The sequence below is a fragment of the Perognathus longimembris genome, chromosome 11 (assembly GCF_023159225.1).
Source record: "Perognathus longimembris pacificus isolate PPM17 chromosome 11, ASM2315922v1, whole genome shotgun sequence".
Taxonomy (NCBI): domain Eukaryota; kingdom Metazoa; phylum Chordata; class Mammalia; order Rodentia; family Heteromyidae; genus Perognathus; species Perognathus longimembris.
Genome location: NC_063171.1, coordinates 42,846,762 through 42,871,412, shown reverse-complemented (window position 1 = coordinate 42,871,412; position 24,651 = coordinate 42,846,762). Strand labels below are relative to the sequence as shown.

The following is a 24,651-nucleotide window of genomic DNA, read 5'->3' as shown; positions in this document are numbered from 1 at the left end:
GGGAAAGTGTAAATATGAAGATTGAGGTCCAGACTAACTGGGGTAAAAAGCAAAGCCCTATCTAAAAAATAACCAGAGCATAAAGGGCTGGATATGTACCTTAAGTGGTAGCTCTTCTTGCAAACAAACTTGAAGCTCTGACTTCATATGCCAGTACTAAAAAAAAAAAAAAAAAAAAAAAAAAAGGAGGGGCTGGGAATATGGCCTAGTGGTAAAGTACTTGCCTCGTATACACAAAGCCCTGGGTTTGATTCCTTAGCACCACGTAAACAGAAAAAGCCAGAAATGGCGCTGTGGCTCAAGTGGTAGAGTGCTAGCCTTGAGCAAAAAGAAGCCAGGGACAGTGCTCAAGCCCTGAGTTCAAGCCCCAGGACTGGCAAAAATAAAAAGGGGACATTATGTCAGGAAAAGGTATGTCCTAAGAACCACTTTTTTGTAGGCTGGGTTTGGTGTGTGTTTCACCTGATCAGATTTGTGCCCACTCCTAGAGTATGTTTTTAAAGTGCACATGACAGACTTTAGTTTGAACTCTGATGCTCTTGGCCTCTTTTATGCCCCCTCTCCATACCCAAACCCCATAAAACAGTTTTCCTGGCCTCTTACTCCCATTCTTTACTCTCCACATATCCAGGTTCTTTTAGATCCCAGGAAAAGGGCAGGGTGCCTAACAAGTCCTTTGCTGAACTGAAATGAGAAAGATGGAAAAATCTAAGGGTCCAGATTTGTGTTATGTACAGGTCCTTCTGGGCTCTTGCCACAAGTCTCTGAGCTCGATCTACTTCCCCTAGCTGAAGCCCAAGGGGGGGAATGCAATGAGGTATTTCAAAGGCCTATTCTTAGCTTGAGCCCAGTGTTGAGTCTTCTTCATCCAGGATGCTTGGATTCATTCTGTTTTCTTGAGGACAACTTGGTGCTCCTAGAGGTTCTTACATTCTACCCCACCCTACACCTTCCAGAAGCCAGGGTGGAGGCTCTGGGAAGTGAGGTGGAACAAGACTTTCCTCCATCCCAACCCACTGCCAGGCAAGCTGGGAGGCAGAAAACCAGTCTTGACATTTGTTCACCCAAGGGCATAGGTAGGACCACCCTTCAGGAGGCATATGAAGGAAAAAAACTGATGGTAGAACAGAGTCCAGGGAGGTGGGCCATCAGGCTGAAAGGAGAGGAATGGTGTCCCATCTCCAGGTCACTTGGATAGCCCCTCAGGAGACTCGATTTCAGTGCCAAAGAGTTCCTTGTAGAGCGGAGGAAAAGCAGCTTGCACCACAATGGGATGGAGGTGTTGGAAGATCTGCAGCTTTTCTACATGTTGACTGCACAGGCTCCGGAGCTTTCCTTTGGGTGGCAGCTGGGGATGGGTTAATGGGGAGAAGGGTCAGTACTTAGCATTCTCCTCAGAGCAAATAAGTCCTCTTGCCCATGCTGGACTGGACTACCCCCTCCTTGTTTTTGCTTTATACAGTTGGCACTTTGGATCAGCCAAATCTCATTGGTAAAAGTATGTAGTGTTAAAAAAACACACACACAACCAAAAACTGAAGCTAAGTGAATGTTTTCTGCATGTAGCCCCCAAAGTCATGTGTGCATCCTTAACACTAGCACGGTGCCTGGCATGTAGCAAAGGACTGCTTGAGTGTTTATACTGATGGATCCTTCACACTGCTTCTCAAGTAAATTGCCTAATAACAGCTCTAATTATTGCATTTCCCTAGCTTTGGAGCTCCTGATTGCCTAGAAACAAAGCCTTAACTCTTTCTGTGATACTGAAAATTCTTCCCGATTTTCCTCTATTTTCAGACTTCTGCTACTCTTCTGCCTCATCAGCCCCAACTTCTGACCTTACACTTACTCCAAAAGTACCACCAGCTATTCCCCATCTATATGCTATTTTGCCTTCTTAGTTTTGCTCATATTGTTCCCTAAACCTGGAATTCTTGCCTCACCCTCATGGAGGTCTGTTAAAACCTTGCCCCTTACATGACCTTGTTGTATGCTACCTTTTCTAGGAAGCATTTATGCTTCACTCCTTTTGCACTCAACTTGTTGGAATCCTTGTTCTATGCCCTCATAGTATTTTTCCAAAACAACAACATTCTGGGGGCACAGAGACATGGGACCAAAAAAAAAAGTCAAAGAAAACTGGAATCAAAATGTGCATTTATTGGGCTGGGAATATGGCCTAGTGGTAAAGTGCTCGCCTCGTATACATGAAGCCCTGGGTTCAATTCCTCAGCACCACATATATAGAAAAATGCCAGAAGTGGCGCTGTGGCTCAAGAGTGCTAGCCTTGAGTAAAAAGGAGCCAAGGACAGTGCTCAGACCCTGAGTCCACGCACCAGGACTAGCAACAAAAACAAAACAAATAAAATGTGCATTTCTCAATTAATGAGTTACACAAACAAGTCATTGGAGTTTCCTAATTGCTACAGGAAGATTTAAATGCCTGTCCTTATTGACCGGGTTTCCACAAGGACGACAGAACATATCAGTGAAAGCATTTTGTTAATCTCATTATTATAGCATCACATGTCATATTCTACTCTATACTACGGTTATATTAAAGGTACATAGTGGCTGGAAGTGTGTAGATTGCTTGCCTAGCATGCACAAAGCCCTGGGTTCAATTCCTCAGCACCACATAAACAGAAAAGGCCAGAAAATGGCTCAAGTAGTGGAGTGCTAGCCTTCAGCAAAAAAAAAAAAAGAAAAGAAAAAAGCCAGGAACAGTGCTCAGGCCCTGAGTCCCAAGCCCCAGGACTGATCCCCACCCCACCTCCCCAAAAAAGGTACATAAGTCTCTTTATACCAGTCTAAAATATGTTGGTGAAGGCAAAAGCTGAATCTCTGTATCTTTCCACAGTGCCTTATACAAGCAGGTGCTTTGTAAACGTTGGCTATATTAAACTGAATTGCTCCCTGGAGGTCCCTTTTAATTCCAGACTCTAACTTCCATCTCTGTGCACATGGAAGTAGTTGCTCCTTTCCTCAGTCCCCACTGCTGTTGCAAGCTCTCTGGCACAATATGGCACTCAGCAGTCCTCCCTTTGTACCCTCAGACCCTAGCCCTGTGTTACATGCCCTGATGTCACAGACCTGGCATTGGTCCTGGCCTCTTCTACCTCTGAGACTGCTCCTACCTTTGCCAGGATGCCTTGGCGATGAGTTTTGCAGAGATGATGATGGAAGGCCAGCTCCAGATTGTACTGCAGCTGCTCCACTTTCCTTTTCTCTTGGAGCCCTGGTCTGTCTGAAGGAAGGTATGGGACCAAAGAGAGAACAGAAAGAACAGATTCTAGATTCTACAGCAAAAGCGTGTGTTGGGTCTTTCCACACATCTGGCCTTCTGAAGTGTGTATGTGTATGTGTGTGTGTGGTATGCACACGCATGTGCATGTGTATGTGCAGGATGTGTATATGCGTGTTTTGGTTTGGGAGCTGTTAGCTCTGGTACCTTGAGTTTGGCTAGCCATCTGCAAGGGAAACTGGAGACAGATGAAGGAGATGGAAACTTCTAACCTTCTAACTTCAAGTTACCTTCTCCCTGATAACTTGGTATTTCACATAGCCCATTCTGTCACAAGGGGAAATAAAGGTTGGAAGAAAATTCCCAACTCTCCCACAAGAGTGGCTTCAGATAGGAGCCACCCAGGCCCTTTCCAAGGCCTCTGCAGCAGTCTGTGACTCACTTCAACTCCCAAATCACCTTTTCACCGTTTCCTTTAAATACCAAGAAGTCGCACTTAAAGCTATAATTTCCAGTTGAAGGGGACATATTGGCATAGCTAAAAGAATGATTTGCAAATTTGGGTTGGCAGCCAGACCCACTTCTGCAGGTTCTTTGAGTAGTTAGTGTTCAGCTGGCTCAAGCTAGCCACACTAGTCTAGTGGAGTTGGATACCCATAGCCATGCTATTGGAGGCATTCTGTCTTCAAGGATCTTGTAGAGCAGTGATTCTCAATCTTGATGGCCTGGAGAAGGCTATTAAAAATTCAAGTGCAACTCAGACCAATTACATCAGAAACTCTGGAAGTGAGAGCCAGGCAGCAGTAGGTTTTAATGCTCCCCAGGTGATTCCAATGCATGTTACAAAGGAGTCACTGCCATACACCAACCATCAGACTTAAATTCTATCAGGGAAGTGGCTCATTTCCTCCAACTCTCACTTCTCCCTGATCCAACCACACCACCTTATGCTGCTTTTTGTCCTGTTCTCAGGGTCCTTTGCATCTTTATTTGAATTCATTTAATTTTATAGAAGTATTAGGCAAGGCTCATCCTGCTATAGCTCAAGCTAGCTCCTAGATTTAATCACATCTATAAGTCTAGACTCAGTATCTGCTGTTGCCTCAGTCCCCAGAATGCCCTTTCCCCAGCCAGGCCCAGTCACACTCACTGGCATTGATGAGAACAAGGGCAGTGTAGAGGGCAATCTCATCCTCGGAAAAGCGCAAGGCACTGAGGGAGTGGGAGAAGTCGAAGATGGAGCTGATGAGCTCATTGCAGCCTGATGGAGTAGAAAGCAGAAGAGTGAGCCAGGCAGATGAGACCATGTGCCCAAAGACACCGCCCTCTGGGGGTTAGGAGCAGAGGGGAGCTCTATATAAAAGGTGCCCTGGATCACAAAGCATTGGATGGGATTGACATCAGAGTCCTCTCTCATTTACCACTGCCCCTCACCCAAGGCTCGAAACAGCTCCATGCCACCGTATTTGCCTTCAAAAAAGACCGTATGATTGTCAGCATTGTAGGCCCGGCACATCCTGACCAGCACAACCTCCATTGCTCCTGGTGAAGGGGAAGAAGAGATGGGAGGACAGCATGAAACAAAGCCAGCAGTCTGTTCCTGCCCTGCTCAGTGTCCTGGTGTCATTAAGCCACCTCCCTCCATTTGGCTTTTCCCACTCTGTCCCCTTTCCCCCAGGTCTGCCTCCCTATCCCATGGCACCTGCTTTCAGTAGTATGATCTGGTCATTCTGGCAGAGCTCCATAAAGCCTGAGAGCCGCTTGGCAAACTCCACCACATACTGAATGGCTTCAGTGAGGCGGTGGGCACAGCGCTCCCACATCTCCCACATAGACTGCAGAGATAGAGTGGGGATCCACTGTAGCCTTCTGTGGGGCCCTGTGATCCCTTCAAGCCCCTAGGAGTTCCATTATAATAAATTGCAGGTAGTAGGTTCTGAATTCCCACATTCTCAACACTGGAAAATTTAAAAACCTCTGCTTTCACAAAGGCACCAGGGGTCCATTCCTATCATATGATCCCACTTATCCAGCATCTAACAGCTCAGTACAAAGGAAACAGGAGAGATGAAAGGGATGGTAACTTTTCCTCACTCCAAGCTATGCCCTCCTTGGTAGCCAAGTATTCCATGTAGCTCTTTTAATTCTAGGCACTAAGGATTATGCTACAGGGCGGTGGAGCTTCTTCCTGAAGCACTGTATTAGCTGTTGTGGGGGAATAAAAACCATATGAGAGGGCTGGGAATATGGCCTAGTGGTAAAGTACTTGCCTGGCATCCATTAAGCCCTGGGTTCGATTCCCAGGCACCACATATATAGAAAAGGCAGAGGTGGCGCTGTGGCTCAAGTGGTAGAGTGCTAGCCTTGAGCAAAAAGAAGCCAGGGACAGTGCTCAAGCCCTGAATTCCAAGCCCCAGGACTGGAAAAAAAAAATCACCCCAAAACATGAAATATAGCTTACACTGAAAGCCTACTTAATCTTCATCCCCAAAAAAGCACACCAAAGGTCTTAGTAGGCTTCAGAAGTCAGTGGGATGTGCAAAACAAGGGCTTTCTAGAGCAAGTAGTGTTGTCAGAGCCAATAGATCTGAATTTGACTTCGTTTCCACCATTTTGTGATTGTGAATAAATCTATAAAGCAGCAAATACCACTTTCATAGACTGGTTATTGGATGGCTTGATGATAATCTATGTAAGGCATTTATCATGATGCCTCACATAAAAAGGGTATTCTTTATAACACTACTCAGGTTTTGAGTAGTTAGTACTGACTGAAGAGGAGGAGGAGAAAGAGAAGAAGGAGGAGGGGGAGGAGGAAGAGGGAGGGAGAGTATATCAAGGTCTAGGTAGTAGAAGAGTAGGTTGGATGCTGAGTAAAGTTTAATAGCAGAGGCTAAGGAAAAGCTCTTTTTTTTTTTTTTTTTTTTTTTTTTTGCCAGTCCTGGGGCTTGGACTTGGGCCTGAGCACTGTCCCTGGCTTCTTTTTGCTCAAGGCTAGCACTCTGCCACTTGAGCCACAGCACCACTTCTGGCCATTTTCTGTATATGTGGTGCTGGGGAATTGAACCCAGGGCTTCAGGTATACGAGGCAAGCACTCTTTGCCACTAGGCCATATCCCCAGCCCCAGGAAAAGCTCTTATCCATCTGGTTAGGTGTAGGCAAACACACACCATACTCAAAAGCAGTGCATACACTTGTTGGGAAGCTTGTGTTTATCTGCAGTATCTTGCCCTCTTCCCCTATGCCTGTGCAGGTATCCATCTCTGGGCATTCCCAGTGGTGATGAGACACCCTTACTTGCCACATTCTGGCCTCACCTTCCTCTGGTAGCCAGTCACCTCCTCCCGGGAGAAGAGGTTATTACGCTGCCGTAGTAGGTCTTCGAGCCCCAACTGACATGTCTCTCGGTAGGACTTGCAGACATTCTGTACCAGATGTTCTGGAGCCAGAGGAGAAAGGTATGACTCAATCTCAGCCAGCTCCTTCCCCAACTTACAGGATGCTTTCCTACAGGGTCTACTCTGTATTTCCTCCAATATTGGCCCCTTGTCCAGTCCCCTTACCTTCTTGGGGCTCCTGTATGGTTGATGTAGCCCTCCCTCATTTCCACCACTGCCTTGGCCTTCCCCGGTGCTTACCTATCTCTGTCAGAGAGGCATATGGTGCCTCTGGGGTGCTGCAGAAATTGGGGCTGCAATAGCCATCTGGACCCTGTTCTGGGTCCCCAAACCCAGAGTGCCTGGGCCCCTCCAAAGGAAGTCCACACTTGCCAGGAGTAATCTGGCTGTCTCTTCTATAGATGCTCTCTCTAGCCTCAGCCTTGGCCCTCTCAGGGCTGTACTCAAGGTGGCAGGAGGCCCCTTTGGGCTCCGTCTTGGCCAAGTTGCTAGAATATGGCAGTCCAGAGCCTGAGGCCCTCAGGAGACCTGGAGGACAGGCAGAGGCCTCAGGCAGGTCAGGTGAGGCGCCCAAAGGCAGCTGGCCATCGGGGAGCCCCAAGGTGTAGGTGAGGATTTCTGCTCCATGGCCCCCTACTGGAGGAGTCTTGGCCACTTGTTCCTGTTGTTGTTGCTGCTGCTGGAGTTGTTTCTGCACTTCTGCATGCAGGCTGTCCCTCTGCTTCTTGGACATGCGGCCAAACTTGACAGCTGAAGAAGGCCAAGGAATCAGGAGTTTAGGAGGTAGCACATGCATGACTCAGGGCAAGGTCAGCAGACACAAGGTTTTTCCAGGATGGATCAACTGCTCTCTGACCCCAAGCCCAACTTCTCAGGTCTTCTCTAAGAGCCTGTACTTTGAGAACTTAGGCTCTGGTCTCCTCCCACCTCTCACTCTGAATCCCTTCAGGATATACCTGTCCTGCCATTTCCATTTGCTGAACAAAATCTTACCGACACTCAGCTAGCTTCTAATAGGGCAAAATTGAAACAATGAACTTGGGAAGGGGATTCTGGCTTTCTGAGATTGGGGTTTGGTTGGGGGGATGTCAGGTAGGGGGGCCTCAGATTGTATTGGGGTCAGCTTGCCTGTCTGGGAGGGCCAGAGGAAGAGGAGGGCTGAGAACACAGGTCTCCCTGTGGTCAGGCCTGCAGGCTCCCTGGTGACCTAGATATTCACCACAGCCCAACCCAGGCTCCGTGGCTTGCTTCTGAACATCCTCTTCTGCTCTCTCTTTCCTGCCTTTTACTCCCCCCCACTACCCCTCCCAGGTGTGGGGGCACAGCCCCTCACCCTGCCTGCCCCTTTGCACCCCTGCATGTTTCCTTTCGCTTTGTTATTTTGAGCACTGAAAAGTGCTGACAGGCTCCTTCTGCCTCTCCATCACCTTGTGCCCCCTCCCCCAGCTCCTTCTGTGGTGGGGGACCTGAGGGGACTGGTGAGGAGGTGGTGGGTGAAGACACTAGGAGCATCTGTTCCCCTACTCCTCCTTCTGGGTCCTCCTTAGGCCACTTTTGCTCCCGTTCTTAGCCATAGTCCCATGTCCTAGAATGGAATTGGGGCTGGGGGATTCAGGGAGGGAGATGGAGGTAAACTAGGTCTTCACAGACATAAACCGAAGTCAGGAGGGAAAAACACAGAAGCTAGATGAGAGCTGGGCTAGAGGGAAGCAACGTAAAGAGAATTCATCTTAGGAGAGAGGGCTGGGGTCTTGAGAAAGGGAACAGAACCTCAAGTTGGGGACTCTGAAGAGCTTTAAAGGACTGACTCCAAAGGGAAGAGACAAGGTGCTGTCAAGAGGAGAAATGGAAGGAGGTCTCAGGAAGGGCATTTTGCAAGTGAATCCATCTGGCACAGCAGGCCTAGCTGTCCCTATACAGACTGCAAGAAAATCCCTGGGAGCTTCCTATTTGGGCTCACCATCTCGGGACATGCCCAGTGCTAGGCACTTCTGCAGGCGGCAGTGCTGGCATCGGTTACGGCTGGTGCGGTCAATAGGGCAGTTCTGCTGGCGGGTGCAGGAGTAGGCCACATTACACTGCTGGCTCCGACGGAAGAAGCCCTGGGGAAAGCATGGGGGAGGTCAAGGCTGCTTATCCTGGCCAGGCCCAGTTTGGTCCTGATGCAGCTTTTCCACATCTTGACCCATCCATCCTCAGTCTTCTCATTTTCCTCCCTCCCTCCCTCCCTCCCTCCCTCCCTCCCTCCCTCCCTCCCTCCCTCCCTTTCCTCCCTCTCTCCCCTCCCTCCCTTCCTTCCTTCCTTCTTTCTTTCCTTCCTTCCTTTTCTTTTTGTCCTGGTCCTGGAGCTTGTACTCTAGGCCTGGGCACTGTCCATGAGCTGCTTTTTGCTCAAGGTAAGCACTCTACCACTTGCCACAGTGCCACATCCAGCTTTTTTGAGTGGTTTATTGGAGATAAGATTCTCATGGAGTTTGTTCCCAGGCTGGCTTTGAACAGTGATCTTCAGATTTCAGCCTCTTGAGTAGCTAGGATTATAGGCATGAGCCACCTGAGGCCGGTTCACCTCCCTTTTGTGTGCAATTTGCTCGGTTTTTTGCAGGGAAGCTCTCTAGCTGGCCTCCAGCTCTGAAGAGAAGTGTGTGTGTACATAGGGATGCCTACAACTTACCTTGCACCCCTCACAGGTGATAACCCCGTAATGAATCCCAGATGACTTGTCCCCACAGATTTTGCAAGGGATCACTTCAATTTGAGCTAGGAGAGGGAAAGAGAAACACGTCAGCCCAAGATGTTGTTTTTTTTTTTTTCATTTACATTCTACCAGTATGTACCTGGGCTACAGACACAGGTACCTGATTCCTCCCTGACTTCTCTAGGCAGCTTCAGACATTTCCCTCTTGTAAAAGGGAAGGAGTGAAGTGGCAAATGCTTCTCAGTAAAGGATCTGAGGCTAGGAGGTTTTTTTTCCCCCACAGAGGAGGAGTAGGTGGAGAGGGGGAAGTCCGGGAGTCCTATCAGCTTTATGGAGGCAGAAAGCAGCTGCAGAGAGGCCACCTGCACAGCTCTTCCAGTTGAATGCCTCCAGCTGCCCCCCACCCCCATCCTGTCCAGCCATAGGAGTCCCCACTGCCTCACAACACCTGCTTCCCGCCCTCAGGGCTTTCTTTGTAGCTCCCTCCCCCACTGGGGGCTCATGGGAACCATGGCAGGAAGATGGGGTACATCATGCAAGAGGTAACTAGGGGCTAGGGATTGATCCCAGCCATTTTCAGTCAGATAGAAAAGGCTTGGGGGCTGGGGATATGGCCTAGTGGCAAGAGTGCCTGCCTCGGATACACGAGGCCCTAGGTTCGATTCCCCAGCACCACATATGCAGAAAACGGCCAGAAGCGGCGCTGTGGCTCAAGTGGCAGAGTGCTAGCCTTGAGCGGGAAGAAGCCAGGGACAGTGCTCAGGCCCTGAGTCCAAGGCCCAGGACTGGCCAAAAAAAAAAAAGGCTTGGGGAGGAGCTGCACAGAAGCAGGGACCAAGAGAGGGACTCACAGAGTAGGGGGCAGAGAACATAGGAAGAAGCCACTGATGGAGTCCAGGAGAGTGGGACTCCACAACCCAGCTTTGTTCGATGCCAGGAAAAGACAAAATAGAGATTGTAGGCCCTTGGCCTGAGTGGACAGGAGGTGACTCTGCGTGTGTCAATGTAAAGGATGTACAAGGCATCTGTGTCCACCTGTGTGAGCACTGGTTGAGACTCAGACCTCTTATTCACCTGCTCACTTGGCAGATGAAGGACAATGCCTGATAAGGCTCAGGTTCACACAACTAGTTGCTTTCCAACATGCTATTGTTTTTGTTTGTTTGTTTTTGCTACAGCATTGGGTTTGAACTCAGAACAGAGCCTCATACTCTTAAGCAGACTTTTCACTTATGGCTAGCATTCTACCACTTGAGCCATGCCTGTAGCACTAGCTTTTTGCTGGTTAATTGGAGATAAGAGTCTCTCATTTGTCTGCCTGGACTGGTTTTGAACTGTAGTCCTTAGGTCTCAGCTTCCTGAGTAGCTAAGATGATGTGGCTGAGCTGTTGGTGCCCAATTCGTGCCGTTCTGTGTGAATGACTTCTTGGGACACAGATCACTAAGCATTTTTGTCACTATTTTTTTGTGTGTATGTGTGTGTCTTTTCTTTTTTGGGGATGGAACACAGTATGTTGCACTTGCTAGGCAAGCACTTTAGCACTGAGCTACATCCCAGCCCACCAAAAATGAATTATTTCTGTGTGTGAACACATGGGCATGGCATATTTGCATATTAGAGCTTGCTCATTGGGCACTAGTACCCAGGTTCTTGTTCCCATTAAGCTCATTGTAAACTATACCTGCTTACTCTTGCTTGCTGGCCCCAGATTCATCTCCTGCTGTTTGCCTAGTCCCTGTCAACACTCTCAGCTCTCTGTAGATTTAAGGTTAAGGACAGACAAGTCTCTTTTCCACCATCACTGGTTGGTTAGTTTCCCCTCTGAGAAGGAGACTATGAGAGGAGGAGGCTAGAAAAATCATCCCCTGTGTCCAAAGCCTCTTTTTTTTTTTTTTTTTTGTCAATCATCTGGCTTGAACTCATGGCCTGGGCTCTGTCCCTGAGCTTTTTTGCTCAAGATTAGTGCTCAGCCACTTAGCCACAGCACCACTTCCAGTTTACTGGTTGTTACTTGGGAGATAAGAGTCACGGCTTTCCTGTGCAGGCTGGCTTTGAACTGTGATCCTCAGATCTTGGCGTTCTCTGAGTAGGTAAGATTTCAGGCATGTGCCACTAGTGCCCGCTCCAAAGCTTCTTACCTATGACAGGTCTTCCACCCTATGGATAGAGGAAGTTCCCTTTGGAGGGTAAATCCAGATTCCCAAGAGCTTACTTCAGGCCTGCCCCCTGGTCATATGCAAGATCTGCTTATGCAGGGTAGATAGGGAGACCATGGATTGCCTACCACTCCCTGAAATATTATTTTCATCATCTTTAAACTATCATCCTCTCAAGCTAGCATAGGGCTGAGTCAGAGTAAGTAGCTGCCTCCTTTTGGGGAGTATTTTGAAATCCTTCCATCAGAACTTGGATTCCACCCCCCCACACACACACCTCCACTCATACTTGCCACTCACCCACATAGTAAGCTGTGGTCACCCCACGACCAAATGACAAGTAAGTTTTCAATTCTTTCTAGTAAATTATGAATAGAAGAGGTCAATGCACAGAAGGGAAGAGAGAACAAGAGGGGAGACTAGGGTTGGGAAGAGGGGCAGAAAGTATGGGGCCTCTCATGCTTCTAGTCACATTCTTCCTGCCTCAGTTCTCTTGGCAGTGAGGTGAGGATAAAAGAAAGAAATATTACCTGTCCATTAGTGACTGTAAGCCCCACAGACCCACATTAGATGACATTGCCAGTATAATACCACATAAGGGCAGAGCACCATGAATGCCAGTAGCTGCTGACCCAGTTGAAGCAAAGAAGCTGTGGACATGGCCAGGCTGGGAGAAGCCTTTGGGCCCCACAGGCTCTGCTCTCACCTAATATCTTCCCCTCTATCTTGGTGATATCTCTCTTCATTGGCCCTTAGACCAGAAAAAGAGGGGTAGATAACATTGGTCACCCAAAAAAAACGCAAGCAAGAGGGAGATTAGGCCAAGCCACAGTGGGAACTCGGGCTCTGGCCTAGCAGTTGACCACAGGCCTCCCTGCCTCTTCCCTTCTCCAAGAGCCACATCCGTGTGCGTGTATGCACTGACCACACGGGTGACCCAAGACACATCTCCCTGCCCTACAGCTGACCCACTACTGGTCCTGGCCTTAGGAACCTTGCCACAGTGTCACCAAGAGCCTGCCCTTTTCATAGGAAGAGGTGACCAGCCAAGGACCTCTTTCATGAAGACTGTATTTGGAAGATCTAGAGCTTTGGACTTAGGCCTCCAGGCCAGCCCCCTCTACTGCCTCCCACAACAATAGTCCAAGGCAGAAGTATACAGTGAGAGGCACACAGAATCAGAGACTCTTAGGGTCAGGCCCTCTAGCTTCTCTGAGCTGGAAGGACTAAGGTTCAGGACTGGGAGAAAAGAGAGACATCTCTGGGAAAGGAGAGACAGAGGCAGGAACATAGGAACACGTATGCTTGTGTCCTGACCCTCTGTCCAACCCTCAGCATTACTAGGCTTCTAGTCCTACTCTTCCTCCTTCCTCTGCCACCTGTATCCCCTTCAATGCCATCCACCCCAAACCTCAAAGAGAAAGTACCGGTACTCAAGAGAGTGTGTGCAGGGTGGTGGGGAGGGGAAAAATGGGGACTCGGGGGATGGGAGTGAAAGAAGCTGAGAAACACCTCCGATGATAATTCACCTTCAAGACCTGCCCCATGAACCAGTCCTTGAGCAGCAAGTGGTGGGAACCCACATGGGCAAGGGGAGCTGAGTAATCACAGGATTACTCAAACTGTTTCCTGGGAGCCTGGCCTGCCAGGAACTTAACATCTTTGAGCCTGACAGTGCCAGGAACCGAGCCAAACAAAGGTCAGGAGGCTCATAGCCAGCCCCTACCCCACTGCCCCCATAGCAGTGGGACTCTGCCTGCTCCCACTCTCACTTGCTTGGGAAGAGCTTTATGTCTCACCTTCTACTCATTGTACTTTTCTCCCAAGAAAGATCTAAAAATGGAGGCCTAGCACCTTAGTGGCTTGACTAAGGTTGTGTAGCCAGAATTGGCCGGGCTGGCATTAGGTTTCTGTAACTCAATACCCTCAACTATTAAGTACCCTCAACCATGAAGCTAAGTACCCTGAGGATGAGATGCCCAAAGGCACTAGGAGAGCCTATTGGTATTGGTTATCAAAAGAAAACCCTCCAATTCTGTGCTTCCAAAAGGATAAAGGAGAGAAAAATATCTTTCATAGCTCCTTATATCAGCTAGTCAGAGGATGATTCTATCTTTTGTATCTCAAAGAAGATCACCTATGGACCACAAGACAAAATAAACAAAAATGTAGGTCCCTCCCTGTTCAGGAGATTGGAGATGAGGGCTTGGTAATTCTACAATTTTAATGAGCTCTAGATTGGTACCTAAGTTTGCAATACGCTAGCCTACACTTTGAGTAGCAAGACTTTAGGCCTTCTGCCAGTTTTTGTGCCAGGCTGCCTCTCCCAGTTAGGAAAGGTAGGTTTGACAATCTCTTCCCAAACTCCTTCTTCCTCTTATTATTTTCTTTTGTTTGTGTTTGTGCTAGGGACAAGACTGCTAAGAACCCACTCCTACTAGGCTATATCTCTGCTCATCAAGTTCACTCTTACATCTTCCCTACCTTCCAGTGTGACCTGTAAAACTTCATTGTGATGTAGGCTTAGAAAAAGAAAATGTGGGGGCTGGGAATATGGCCTAGTGGTAAAGTGCTTGTCTCGTATATATGGAGCCCTGAGTTTGATTCCTCAGCACCACATATATATAGAAAAAGAAAAAAAAGCCAGAAGTGGCGCTGTGGCTCAAATGGCAGAGTGCTCTCCTTGAGCAAAAAAAAAGAAAAGAAAAAGAAAACGTGTCTTCTGGATAGCTTCAGAGATTGAAGGCTCCCCAGGAAGCATCTCGTCAGAGCCTCATATGAGGAGAAATACGGTAGATGCAAACCTCCTCTGCCTCCAACCTCCTCTAATCTTACTCTGCTCACAGCTGCAAGATCCATTGATAGTGCTCTTTGAATGTATCCAGAGCCTGGCCCTGGGCCATGTCCAGGTGCCCTATGCCACAGAGAGGAAGTGGTAGGAGCAGAGGAGGGGCAGCAGCCCAGGGGGATCTCACCCCTCAAACCCCAGAACCACCTCAGCACAGTGGAGAATGATTCAGACAGAGGATTCCTGGGATCCTCATCTTCCTCTGAGGCCCTGTCAATCTACAGCTAGGCCCTTTTCTTTCTCAGTGTGTTCTCTCCAATACATACTGCATAAGGAAGACTAATAATTACAGAAAAAGCACTGGCTGAATTCTTTTTTTTTTTATTTTTTCTTCAAATGGGAATTGAACTCAGACCTGGGCACTGTCCCTTAGCTTTTCCTGTCCAGGGCTAGTGCTCTACCACTTGAGACACAGCGTCACTTCTGGCTTTTTCCTGGCTAGTTGGAGATGAGTCTCATGGACTTTCCTTCCTCCAGCTGGCTTTGCATTTTGAGCATCAGATCTTAGCCTCCCAAATATCTAGTATTCCAGGCATGAGACAGTGTGGCTCCTGATTTTACACACATTTTTGAATGATTACAACAACCTTGGGGGTGGGGGCGACTACTAGTATTGTTCTCTCATGAGAAAACTGAAGCCTGTGGAGACTCAGATCTGCTGCAAATGGTAGAGCTGGCATTAGTCTCTGTAACTGTGGAGCCAGTGTCCTTGACCATTAAGCTATGTACCTTATGAGGATGAGATGCCCAAAGGACCACAGAGTAAGATAGGGTAAGATTATTTGCTGCAGGGACGGTGAAAGAGTAAAGTGGGAGGAGTGGGATAGAATTCAAGGAGAAAGTCCACAGAACTAAAGCCACAACTCGTGTTGTACAGAGAGCCAGAGACACATTCCTTCTGTCCTAGCTTTTCCTCAGTAGTCATTGTCCCCTCCCGCCCTTACCTGTTTTCTACTGCTGAGGTGAGACAAAGTGTTAAACCTAAGTGAGCTCCTAACTCTTGACAGATCATAGCTCCTTTAGGGTGTAGATTTGTTTATTGCCTCTTGGTAGGCCTTTCTTTGCAGAAATGAACGATAAATGAGTGAGAAAGAGGAATGCTTCTCTTTTCTTAGCCTAAGCCCTTCTCTCACCACTAAGACCACAGCTCTAGCCAGGGGTCCTCTGTGTACCCCAATCTGTTACCAACCTCCCTCCTTCCTCAGCTCTCAGTTCCCCCAGCTTCTGCAATGCTGAAAACCAAGGTGGTTGGCACAACCACAGGAGCAGGAGGAGGGCTGGGTGGGAAGGCACTGTTCTGCTGAGGGACACTACCCCAGCCCAGGCAGGGCTCTCCCCACAGCCCCTGGTGAGAATTTTCTGCTGATACACTTGGATCCTAGAGCTGAGAAAATAGTGAAGCTAAAACTCAGGTGGGCGAGAGAGTCTGGGGTTTTGTAAAGCCATGAAAGACAGCCAGCCTCCCGAAACCCCCTCTTGCTGCCCCCGCCACCCCCACAGTCTGAGACAGGAGAAAGAAGGGGAAACAAAAGAACCAGTGAAAACAACCAGTGGATGGGGGGAGGGGATGAATCACTAGGAAGAAGCTCTGAGGAGTTGGAGCCCAGATGGCATACTGTCACACTGTCACACTCAGAGGCCTCCCTTGCCTCTAGAGCCTTGGGTCTTTGTTCCAGGTACCACCGCTGCTCTGGGAACTCATCAGACTCAGAAGGACCCTGGTCCTGGCTTGAAAGCCCTGACTTGTTACCATCTTGACATTCCAAATAGATATCTCCATCCTCTTTGAGCCTCAGAGCCTCAGGGAAGGAGGTTAGATCTCAGGAAGAACTAGGCATTAGGCACATGAATGAGACTCCATAACTACCTTCCTGGGAGAGCCCTAGGCATGGGCTCTAGTTTGAGTTGGCACAGAGGCAGGGGCGGGGGAAAGTGTACCTCCAATGGGGACAGACAGTTGGGCTTTGTGCTAAGAACAGAAAGAAAGGAAAAGAGCAAGATGCAGGAATGGTGCTAGGAAGGAAGGATCAAGTCTTTTATAAAATCTTCAGATGGCCCTGGACCCTTCCAGTGAGTTCTATGGCACCCTGGGGACTTGCAGTTCTTTCTGGCTCATTATTCCTCATTATCATGACAGGATTAAAGAGCAGGGCACAGAGAGGGCAGCCATGTAACCTCTCACCCTTTGGCATCCCACCTCCCTATCTAGGCTCAATGCTGTCGCCTCAATGTCTATTGGCTCCACATTGGCCAAGCCCCTTAGGGTGAGATAGTTGGGCCACCCTCTGGCCAGCTGGTTAATGGATACCTCCTCTCCTTGTCACTGTGTCTGTGCCTGGTGAAGTGCACTCCAGCTGTTCTCGGGCTTCACACCACACAGCTTTGGTTCTCTTGGTATGCTCAATCCACATCTCCATCTAGACATCACCCAGTTCCAGTGCCTTTCATAAATCAGCCCTTGGAGCTTAGTCTCTGTATCTCTTAATTTCTTGGGCTGTTTCTGCTCCTTATTGGTTTGGCCTTAGTGTTTGGGTGTGTCAAAGACACAAGCTTCACAAGCTTTTAACTCTCCCCAGATGTTAGTGGCTTAGTACTGCTGAAGATCAGAAAATGTGGGGTTCTGAGATATCAGAAATGCCCACATGAGGACCAGTGGTACTGACCTCCAAATTGGATGAGATCCCTTCTCCTAGACAGCTGTGTGTATGTGGGTAGCTGCCCATTTGTCTCCTTAGTCACTTCCAGGAACTCCTGCCTTTGTGCTGGGCCTGAAGCATTACCAGCGTGGCAGCCTAGAGTTGATGTGCTGATCTGGAGCCATTTGTGGGAAGTCCAGCCTGCTAGCCTTTGCTGCTAATGAGGAGAAGCTAGAAACAGATGCTCCTGCTTGCACTGTTGGATGCTTTTGCCTCTTCTCCTACCCCTCACCCATGGCAGCTCATACACCTGCACTGCAGTCTCATCCCACTCACAGAAATGGAGCTCCTTTCTTGCCTTGGTCTCCTTTTCCTCTACCCCCTGCGAGGGCAGAAACTCTTATAACTCTTGGGGCACACCTCAGAAACTAGGGTTCACTCCTTGGTCCACCCTTGTAGTTGGCATTGTTGCTTTAAAGTTTAATTTCCTTGTTTTGCAGACAAGAGACCAGGACTCCAGTGACTTGCCAAAATGTGACACGATGACAGAAATGGCACCAGAGTCTGTTTGTTAGATGGGTCTTTCCAGGACCCAATATGACCTGTCTTCTGTGGCTTGTGGGAAGACCCCAGGTTGAGGCTGAGGCTGTCTTAGGCCACAGGGACACAGGCTTCCCTTTTCTTCCTTTACCCTATGCTCTGAGTGGTCCTTACATGAACCATCTGACAGGCATCTGCCCAGTGTTTCAAAGCAGAAAGGAAATGATGCTGAGGGTTTTCTGCTCCCATCTCCATTGCTCTGATCCTTCTCCTGATCCTTGAATGGATGGCTGAACCTGGAGGAGCATGGACACACATCACACACACACACACACACACACACACACACACACACAGCACAACCTGGCTGGAAGGCACTTTGTTCTCACATCCCTGGATGGGCTGAAAGTGTGGTGCCTGTGAGGTGAAGATTCTGGTATTCTGACCCATCACTGCCTGCTAGCCTCAGTTTACTTGACTGTCCTGCTTCAGGACATAGCAACTCTTCTGGTGAGAGGCACTGAGGGAAATACTTCACTAGGAGCTGAGAGAGTAAGTTCAGAGCTCCGGTATTGCCAACCCCCATCAGCTCCCAGCTGTGTGTTCTGGGGTGCAGCACTCTCGGCCTTGGGTCTCTGTTTTTTATGAGTCTAGAGGCTGGACACCTCAGGTACTCTCAGGGAATCTTTCCAGAACTTATAGCAAGAATTCCTCAACTATTCTTTTTTACCATGGTTGCAGTAAAGAAACTCCCTGGAGAGAGAAAGAGCAACTTCCCAGCCACTCCACCCAGCTTCTAAGGGCTCTTGACCTTGACCAGGACACACCCTTCCAGGGAGGAGTCCTCAGCTTTGTTCATTCCATTCCCAAGACACCCTCTAGGCTCTGGGATGGTGACCAGACTCCCAAGCTTCCCCCACACCCAGGTGGCCCCAACTCACTTACTTCTCATGATTGAGCCTAGGCTTGGCGGCTTGGCCAGCCTTGGCTCCCTGTGCTTCTCAGCCGGGTGGTCCAGGTACAGGGCACAGATGGCAGTGGAGGTGGGGGTGAGGCCCTCTCAGCAGAGCCGCAGCCTGCAGTTCTGCACCTAGCTTTCCCCCAGTGCTTCTGAGGGGTGGGGGTTAAACTCCGTAACACACAGGTGGCTATGTGACAACCCCCCCTAGTCCCCCCAGGGGTGTAGTGGGTAAGATGACAGGCGCTCCATGTGGCCAATCTGGGCCTGGGGCAGGGTGTGAGGGGTGGAGCAGCCAATCGTAGGGGGCGTTGGAAAATTCCAAAACCACATGTAACAGCCACTCGCGGTAAAAGCTGTTTCCACTTGCCAGGGTAGTTCTGGCTGGGGAGCCGGAATGGACCTCCTATTCCTCTCTCTCTGATGACCCCAGCCTGACTCTCTTTGCCAGGGGACTCCAGGGGCAGGGATGTCCCAGAGGTAAGTCACAGGATGTCTGCTGGGGGTGGCAGCACATGCCACTGAGAGACCCTGTTGACTAACCCAGCCTGATGTGTCTGAGGTTGTCAACCCCTGCCCCCCATCCTTATGCTCCTTCCTACCAATATGCCATATATCCTGGGCTAGGGAACATGAAAATGATAGTAGTAGTAACAATTATCAGGCAAATACTCAGAATCCACAGGAGGGGCGAGTCCATCAGACATTTCTAGGGGCAACTTTGCTAAATTGAAATGCAGATAATGACATTTATCACTGTCTAACTCATAATCATAATAATAGTGCTTACTATGTGCCAGGAATGGTTCTAACAGTATTTTTTAATGTGGCTTTAGCTAATCCTCACAAAATATTTTCCAAGGTAGCTTTCCTCTTTCAAAGATGAGAAAAGTGAGACACAGAAAGGTGAAGTCACTTGATCAAGGTCACAGACCTAGTAAGTAGCAGAGATAGAATTCAAACCCCCACAGATTGGCCTCAGCTCTCCCTGAAAGGACAGAAGGGTTTTTCTGGTTTTAGTCTGCTCTTGAAAGGTGCCTCCTGGCCTGAGTTTCTCTGTAGATTGATATGGGGTTCCAACTGATGGGTCAAATAATTTTAGAGGTGCACCTTAGCCTTGGGGATTCATCCTCAGGGCCTCTTAGGAGTAACACTCTCCCTGCATCTGGGTGTAAGGTCCACGCTGGATGGAGACTTTAGATAGGTAGGAGCTTCTGCATGGAGCCCTCTTGGGGTGGACCTTATACTGAGAAGCTCTTCTGGTTCCTCATCTTAGAACCTCTTCTTGGGGTTATTTCAATTCAGGATCTATTCTTTCTAGCTCTTGGACCCTAAGAGGCCCTGAGCATCTGGATTCTTGAGGCCAACTCTCCTGAGAGGTCTTTGATCTTGCTAGAACTCCACAAGCAACACAAGCAACTCAGGCAATGTGAGCCTTTCTAGGCAGGCTTTGAGAGCTGGGCAGTGGGTGGGAGGAAGGCCTGTTGGCTTAGTTCCTCATAGGAACACTCATGAGTTTGGGGGTACGGGATGTTTGCTGGGCCTAAGACAGGAGCCAGAGATAGGGTCCTGGCCAAGGTTTCTGTGGTAAGGGATTAAGAGTAGGAATGATTTGGCTTCTCCCAGTTCCCGCTGCTCCAAAAAGTCCCCTTCTTCCCCCCACCCCACTCCCCCCTCCTCTAGCTCACCTCACCCACGTCACTCTCTGACCCGCTTTCTCCTAGGGCCCTGCTCAGCATTTCCGTGAGGCCCTGTGGCTACCAGCAGGCAGGCAAGGCTTGATCAGGATTATGCTGAGCAAAGCAGCCCCCCACCCCCAGGAGGATGTCAGATCCTAGATAGCCCCCAGCCCAGTCCTCCTCTGAGATGGCTCTGCCTGGAATAGGGAGACGATGGTTTGGGCTGTTGAAGAGAGGGACTTAGGGGAGAAATGGAGGACTCTCATCAGATCAGGGACTCATGGAAGCCTTTTCCGGAGTGTCCACAGGCTACTGAGTGCATGTGTGGCTCTGCTAAGGATGATGCATTCTGCTACTGAAATGAAGCACATGCATTTTCTGGGGGAGTAGTCCAGCTCTAGCCTTCTTCTCACAGGCTGTAGTCTTTTAGGGCTCCAGAGCAGAGAATGTCCTTAACTCATTCTGTTTCCTACAGAGCCACGGCTTTCCTGCTTTCCTGCGTGGTACAGCGGGCTCCAAGCTTGTTCACACTTCAGGATGTGTTAACCACAGAAATGAACACCAACCTTGGCTCTGCTGCCACAAAGCCTGCGGCCTCCCATTGTGGCATCCCTGAGTTTCTGAGGCGACCTGCCATCCATCACCACCTCTCCACCTTCTCCCTTCCCTGGCTCACCAGTCTCCCTCTGGCTTCCCTCTCACTTCCTGTGTGTCTCTGTCCAACTTCTCTGCACTCTTCCTTTTGTTCTTTGTTTCTTGACAGCGTAACCTTACTGGGCTTCTCCTCCCATAGACCTTGTCTATGGGCTCTGCACCTGTTCCATCCTTTCCTCACTCCCTTGAGTTCCCAGGCTTGCCTCCTTTCCAGCCTATCATTTCTGCCTGACTCCTTCCTCTACCTTTGTCCAGCCCTGGGGCTTTCTTTACTTTGGAATTCCCAGAGTCCTTGATGAATTCTGTTTCACCACAGCTCAGCACCAGTTCTTGGTCCCAAGCCCCCTACTCACAAGTGTGGGTCTTCTTTGCAGCCAGCAGCTCTGGAAAGAGAAGAGAGGGGCTCAGTGTCACAGTTGAAGGCACTTCTTCCAGTTACAGGATCTGTCCCATTCTACTCCATTCCTTCCCAGCAGAGCCTGGCTTCTGAGAGAAGCTAGGCCACCTCTGCCAGCTCTTGCTCTGCTTCCTTCTCTGCCCTTCAGCCATGCTGGCCCTCTTCCAAGTCCTCAAAGTGCCAGGCTCTTTACTGCCTCCAGGACTTCCCCCATGCCACTCATTCTGCCTGGAGTGACCTTCCCTTCCCCACCCCTTAGTTTACCAGCCTCTCATCACCCCTAGCCTCTCATTACTCCTCAGGTCTCAGATTCTGTTGCTTCCTGAGAAGCTGTCCAAGCACTCTTCCCTGCCCTGAGGTTTACTCACTGAATACCTTGCACTTAATTTCCTAGCCCTCACATATTACCTGACTACTGTAAGTGTGCCATGATCATGATCTGTAAAATGGGTCTACTCTGCTAGACTGTAAACCCTAGGAGGACAGAGCCTATATCTGTCTTGTTCACCTTACTGTCCTGACAATATCTAGAACACTCCATGGTACATTGTAAGTGTGCTGTAAATGTTCTGCACCCAGAGCAAAATCTGCATGAGAACAAAACTCTTGGTTGCTGATCAATGCCTGAAAGTATCCAGAAGTGTTAGAGGTATGGGGTTGGAGGCAAAGCAGAGAGCTTTGAACATAAAAACCGCTCTGGCCTTCATCAGCCAGGACCTCATTGTCCTGCCATCTGCCCAGGGAAGAATTGCTTTACCTCTGCTGTTCTGCTGGGTGATCGGATCTGGATGGAGAGTTGGCAGAAGAGAGCACAGGTGGGTGGTTGGGGGTGTGTGCGATAGAGGACCACCCAGGAGGAGCAGCTGCTGAGGGAGGAGCCTTAACCAGAGCATGGCTATGGAAGCATTCCTTCACACAGTTAGAGGTTATGAAACACCTGGGAAAGGAGCCTCTGGGAAGAAGCTTCCAGACCAGACCTTCATCCATTTCCTGTATCCATATAGCAATTCACAGAGCTTATGGCTACCATTAGTGTAACTTCCCTAGTCACTGACTCTTTCTGTTACTGTTTTCTTCTTCTCTTGTCCAAGTCTGTCACACATACCCTCTCACCAGTACCGCCTCCCTACCCCCATCACTGTCCCTCTGTCCAGGGGATGCTTCCCTCCACAGCTGGGCTTCATACACTTGACTGTCATGGTGCCAAGTGTCATGGGCCTGGTGACCTGGGATCCCTGGGTCTGCCCAGAGAAGGAATGACACCACCCAGCCCCACCCAACCTCACCATCCTACCCAGCCCCACCTAGCTTCCTTCCTGACATGGCACCCTGGTCCCTCCTCTAGCTTTGCACCTCAGAGTAGTCTTAAATTTGGGGGGGTGGGGGGCAGGGAGTGTGCTTTCCTTGCCCAGAGAGCAAGCTGTTCTTCCACCTGGTGGCCCTGGAGCTCTGCAGCTGTGGCACTGGCTCACACATCTCCCTGGCTGCTCACATTGACCAGGCATGGGGTGAGGATGCCTGGGTTAGTCCATTGGTAGGGCCGAGGGCTAATCCAACCCTCTGTCCCTCCTCGTGCTTGGCCCAGTGCCCCACATTCTCTGCAGAAATGAAACCCCATACTTCTGGGCCAACAGGGAGGAAAGTGCCAGGCTAGTGGGCATGGGCAACTAATGGGGTGTGGTTGCGGTCCCCCTCCCCCTTTCACAGCAGGACAGGACAGGTTCCTCCACTGTGAGTGAAGCAACCAGCCTCACTGCCCCTTGCTGCCCAGAGGCCTGGACAGCTAAGATCAGTAAGCAGGGACCCTGCTACCTCCCAGAGGCACAGTCACATCTGGGCCACTCTGTTCTGATTCTTCACTCTCCCAGCTACCCTGATCCTTTTCTCCCCTCTTCCCTTTACCCCAAATTCTTTCTTTTTTACTTTTCCCCCCTTGGATAGGGTTCTTGCCACCTCTCCCTGCTTTTCCTGTCTCCCTCTGTTAGTTTCCAGCCCTTTCTCCTGTTTCTTGTTCGTTTTCGGTCAGGACTTGTCCTATCTTACCTACCTGGTCTCCCTTACCAATCCATCTCTCCCTTTCTCTGTATTTTTGCCTGTCCCCCTCACTGCTTGCCTGGTGTCTTCCCATCTCTCCCTTCCTCTGAGCCTCCTGACAGTCCCTTTCACCTGCTTGCAGGGCTGTGGGCCCTCTTACCCCTTGAGGCTCGGTGGTGTCTCTGTGGGGCCCTGTCCATGGGGCAGCTCCCTTGGTGCCGTCCTTGCTGCCCTGGCTGCCCAGGAGGGCAGGGAGCAGGGCCCAGGGGAGGGAGGGAAGAGGAGGGAGGGAGCACCTGGCCTTCAGCAGGCAGGGAAAAGGAGTGGCTGGCAGAGCTGTCTTGGCATCAGGAGGGAATGTGGGGAGAGACCAGAAAGCTAGAGATTGGAGGCTTTGAGTAGAAACAGAACAGATGAAAGGAAGGGACCTAGCATTTAGCGATCACTTACTATGTGCCGGGCCCCTTGCCAGGTCCTGTATGTAAATCATGGCATGCTTTATGTAATTCTTCATGACATTCACCACAGGAAACATAATTATTTCAGATTTACCAATGAGTCAATCAAGTGATGCTTAGAGATATTAAATACTTGCTCCAGAACTTGCACAAAATGATGCATGATTGAGTTATGATTTGAACCCATGTCTTTGTGATTTCAGAATCCCATAGCTTCTACCAGACTAAGACAGGTGGCAGAATACCAGGGGAAGTAACAGTCTTCTTTGGGATGGAGTTAGATTCTTCCAGGTGTATCTTTGGTTCTTTAAGGATACTTGGTGTTCCTGCTCCTTGCTGCCCTTTCCTGTGGTCTGGACTACACTGGATTGGTTGCGTGGAGAACCCCAAGTCTGAGCCTGCCCTTCATTGAGACCTGCTCTGGAGCCTAAGGAGAACTGAGGAACAAGGCTTCTGTGGACCTGGGCTGTTGCTGTTCTCCTGCCCAGCCTCGGCCCAGAGTTTGATTAGCTGGGCCTGGCACTCCTGGTTACTCAACAGGCAGCTGGCCAGGGGCCAGGCTGCAGCGAAGGCTCCCTGGCACCTCCTCCCTCTTGCTCTCTCCCAGCTGGTAAACAGCAGAACGGGAGCCAGCCACGCCACAGCCTCGTGACTCGCCCACTCCCCCCACCTGGTGCACGTGGCACCTGGCGTGGAGAGGGCAGGCAGCTGTCCCTTCTTTCTTCTGCCTTTCCATCTCACCATCCTCGGCTCTCACCCCACCTTGGAACTTCACACACTGCTACCATCAGCACTTCTGTCCTGGGGTAGCTCCCAGAGTCTCCCACGAGCTGTAGCTTGAGGTATAAGGATTGGAAGATGAGAAGGACTTTCTAACTCCTAGGGTGGGTGACAAGGGATGGGAGGGAAGAAAGGAGGGTAGATTTTGAGGCCCCTTTTGCATTGAGAGTC

At 49.7% G+C, this 24,651-nt stretch overlaps 1 protein-coding gene across 6 annotated transcripts; it reads right to left on the bottom strand.

The window, feature by feature from the left end:
* Nucleotides 1–1,043: 1,043 nt before the first annotated feature.
* On the bottom strand, nt 1,044–23,481 carry Rorc (RAR related orphan receptor C). 6 transcript variants are annotated; one of them, XM_048357119.1, is made up of 12 exons: nt 23,403–23,481; nt 21,165–21,194; nt 12,203–12,247; nt 9,316–9,401; nt 8,605–8,746; nt 6,885–7,394; nt 6,564–6,685; nt 4,948–5,080; nt 4,680–4,787; nt 4,396–4,506; nt 3,139–3,267; nt 1,044–1,348 (listed from the first exon to the last, which is right to left on the bottom strand). In XM_048357119.1, exons 1-12 carry the CDS (start codon nt 23,440–23,442, stop codon nt 1,218–1,220), a joined length of 1,587 nt encoding a protein of 528 aa, XP_048213076.1. In that variant the 5' UTR covers nt 23,443–23,481; the 3' UTR covers nt 1,044–1,217. The 6 variants fall into 6 exon arrangements, with proteins under 6 accessions (XP_048213076.1, XP_048213075.1, XP_048213077.1 ...); XM_048357118.1 differs by having other exon boundaries at nt 3,139–3,248; XM_048357120.1 differs by having other exon boundaries at nt 3,139–3,248; nt 4,716–4,787.
* Between the last annotated feature and the right edge of the window lie 1,170 nt (nt 23,482–24,651).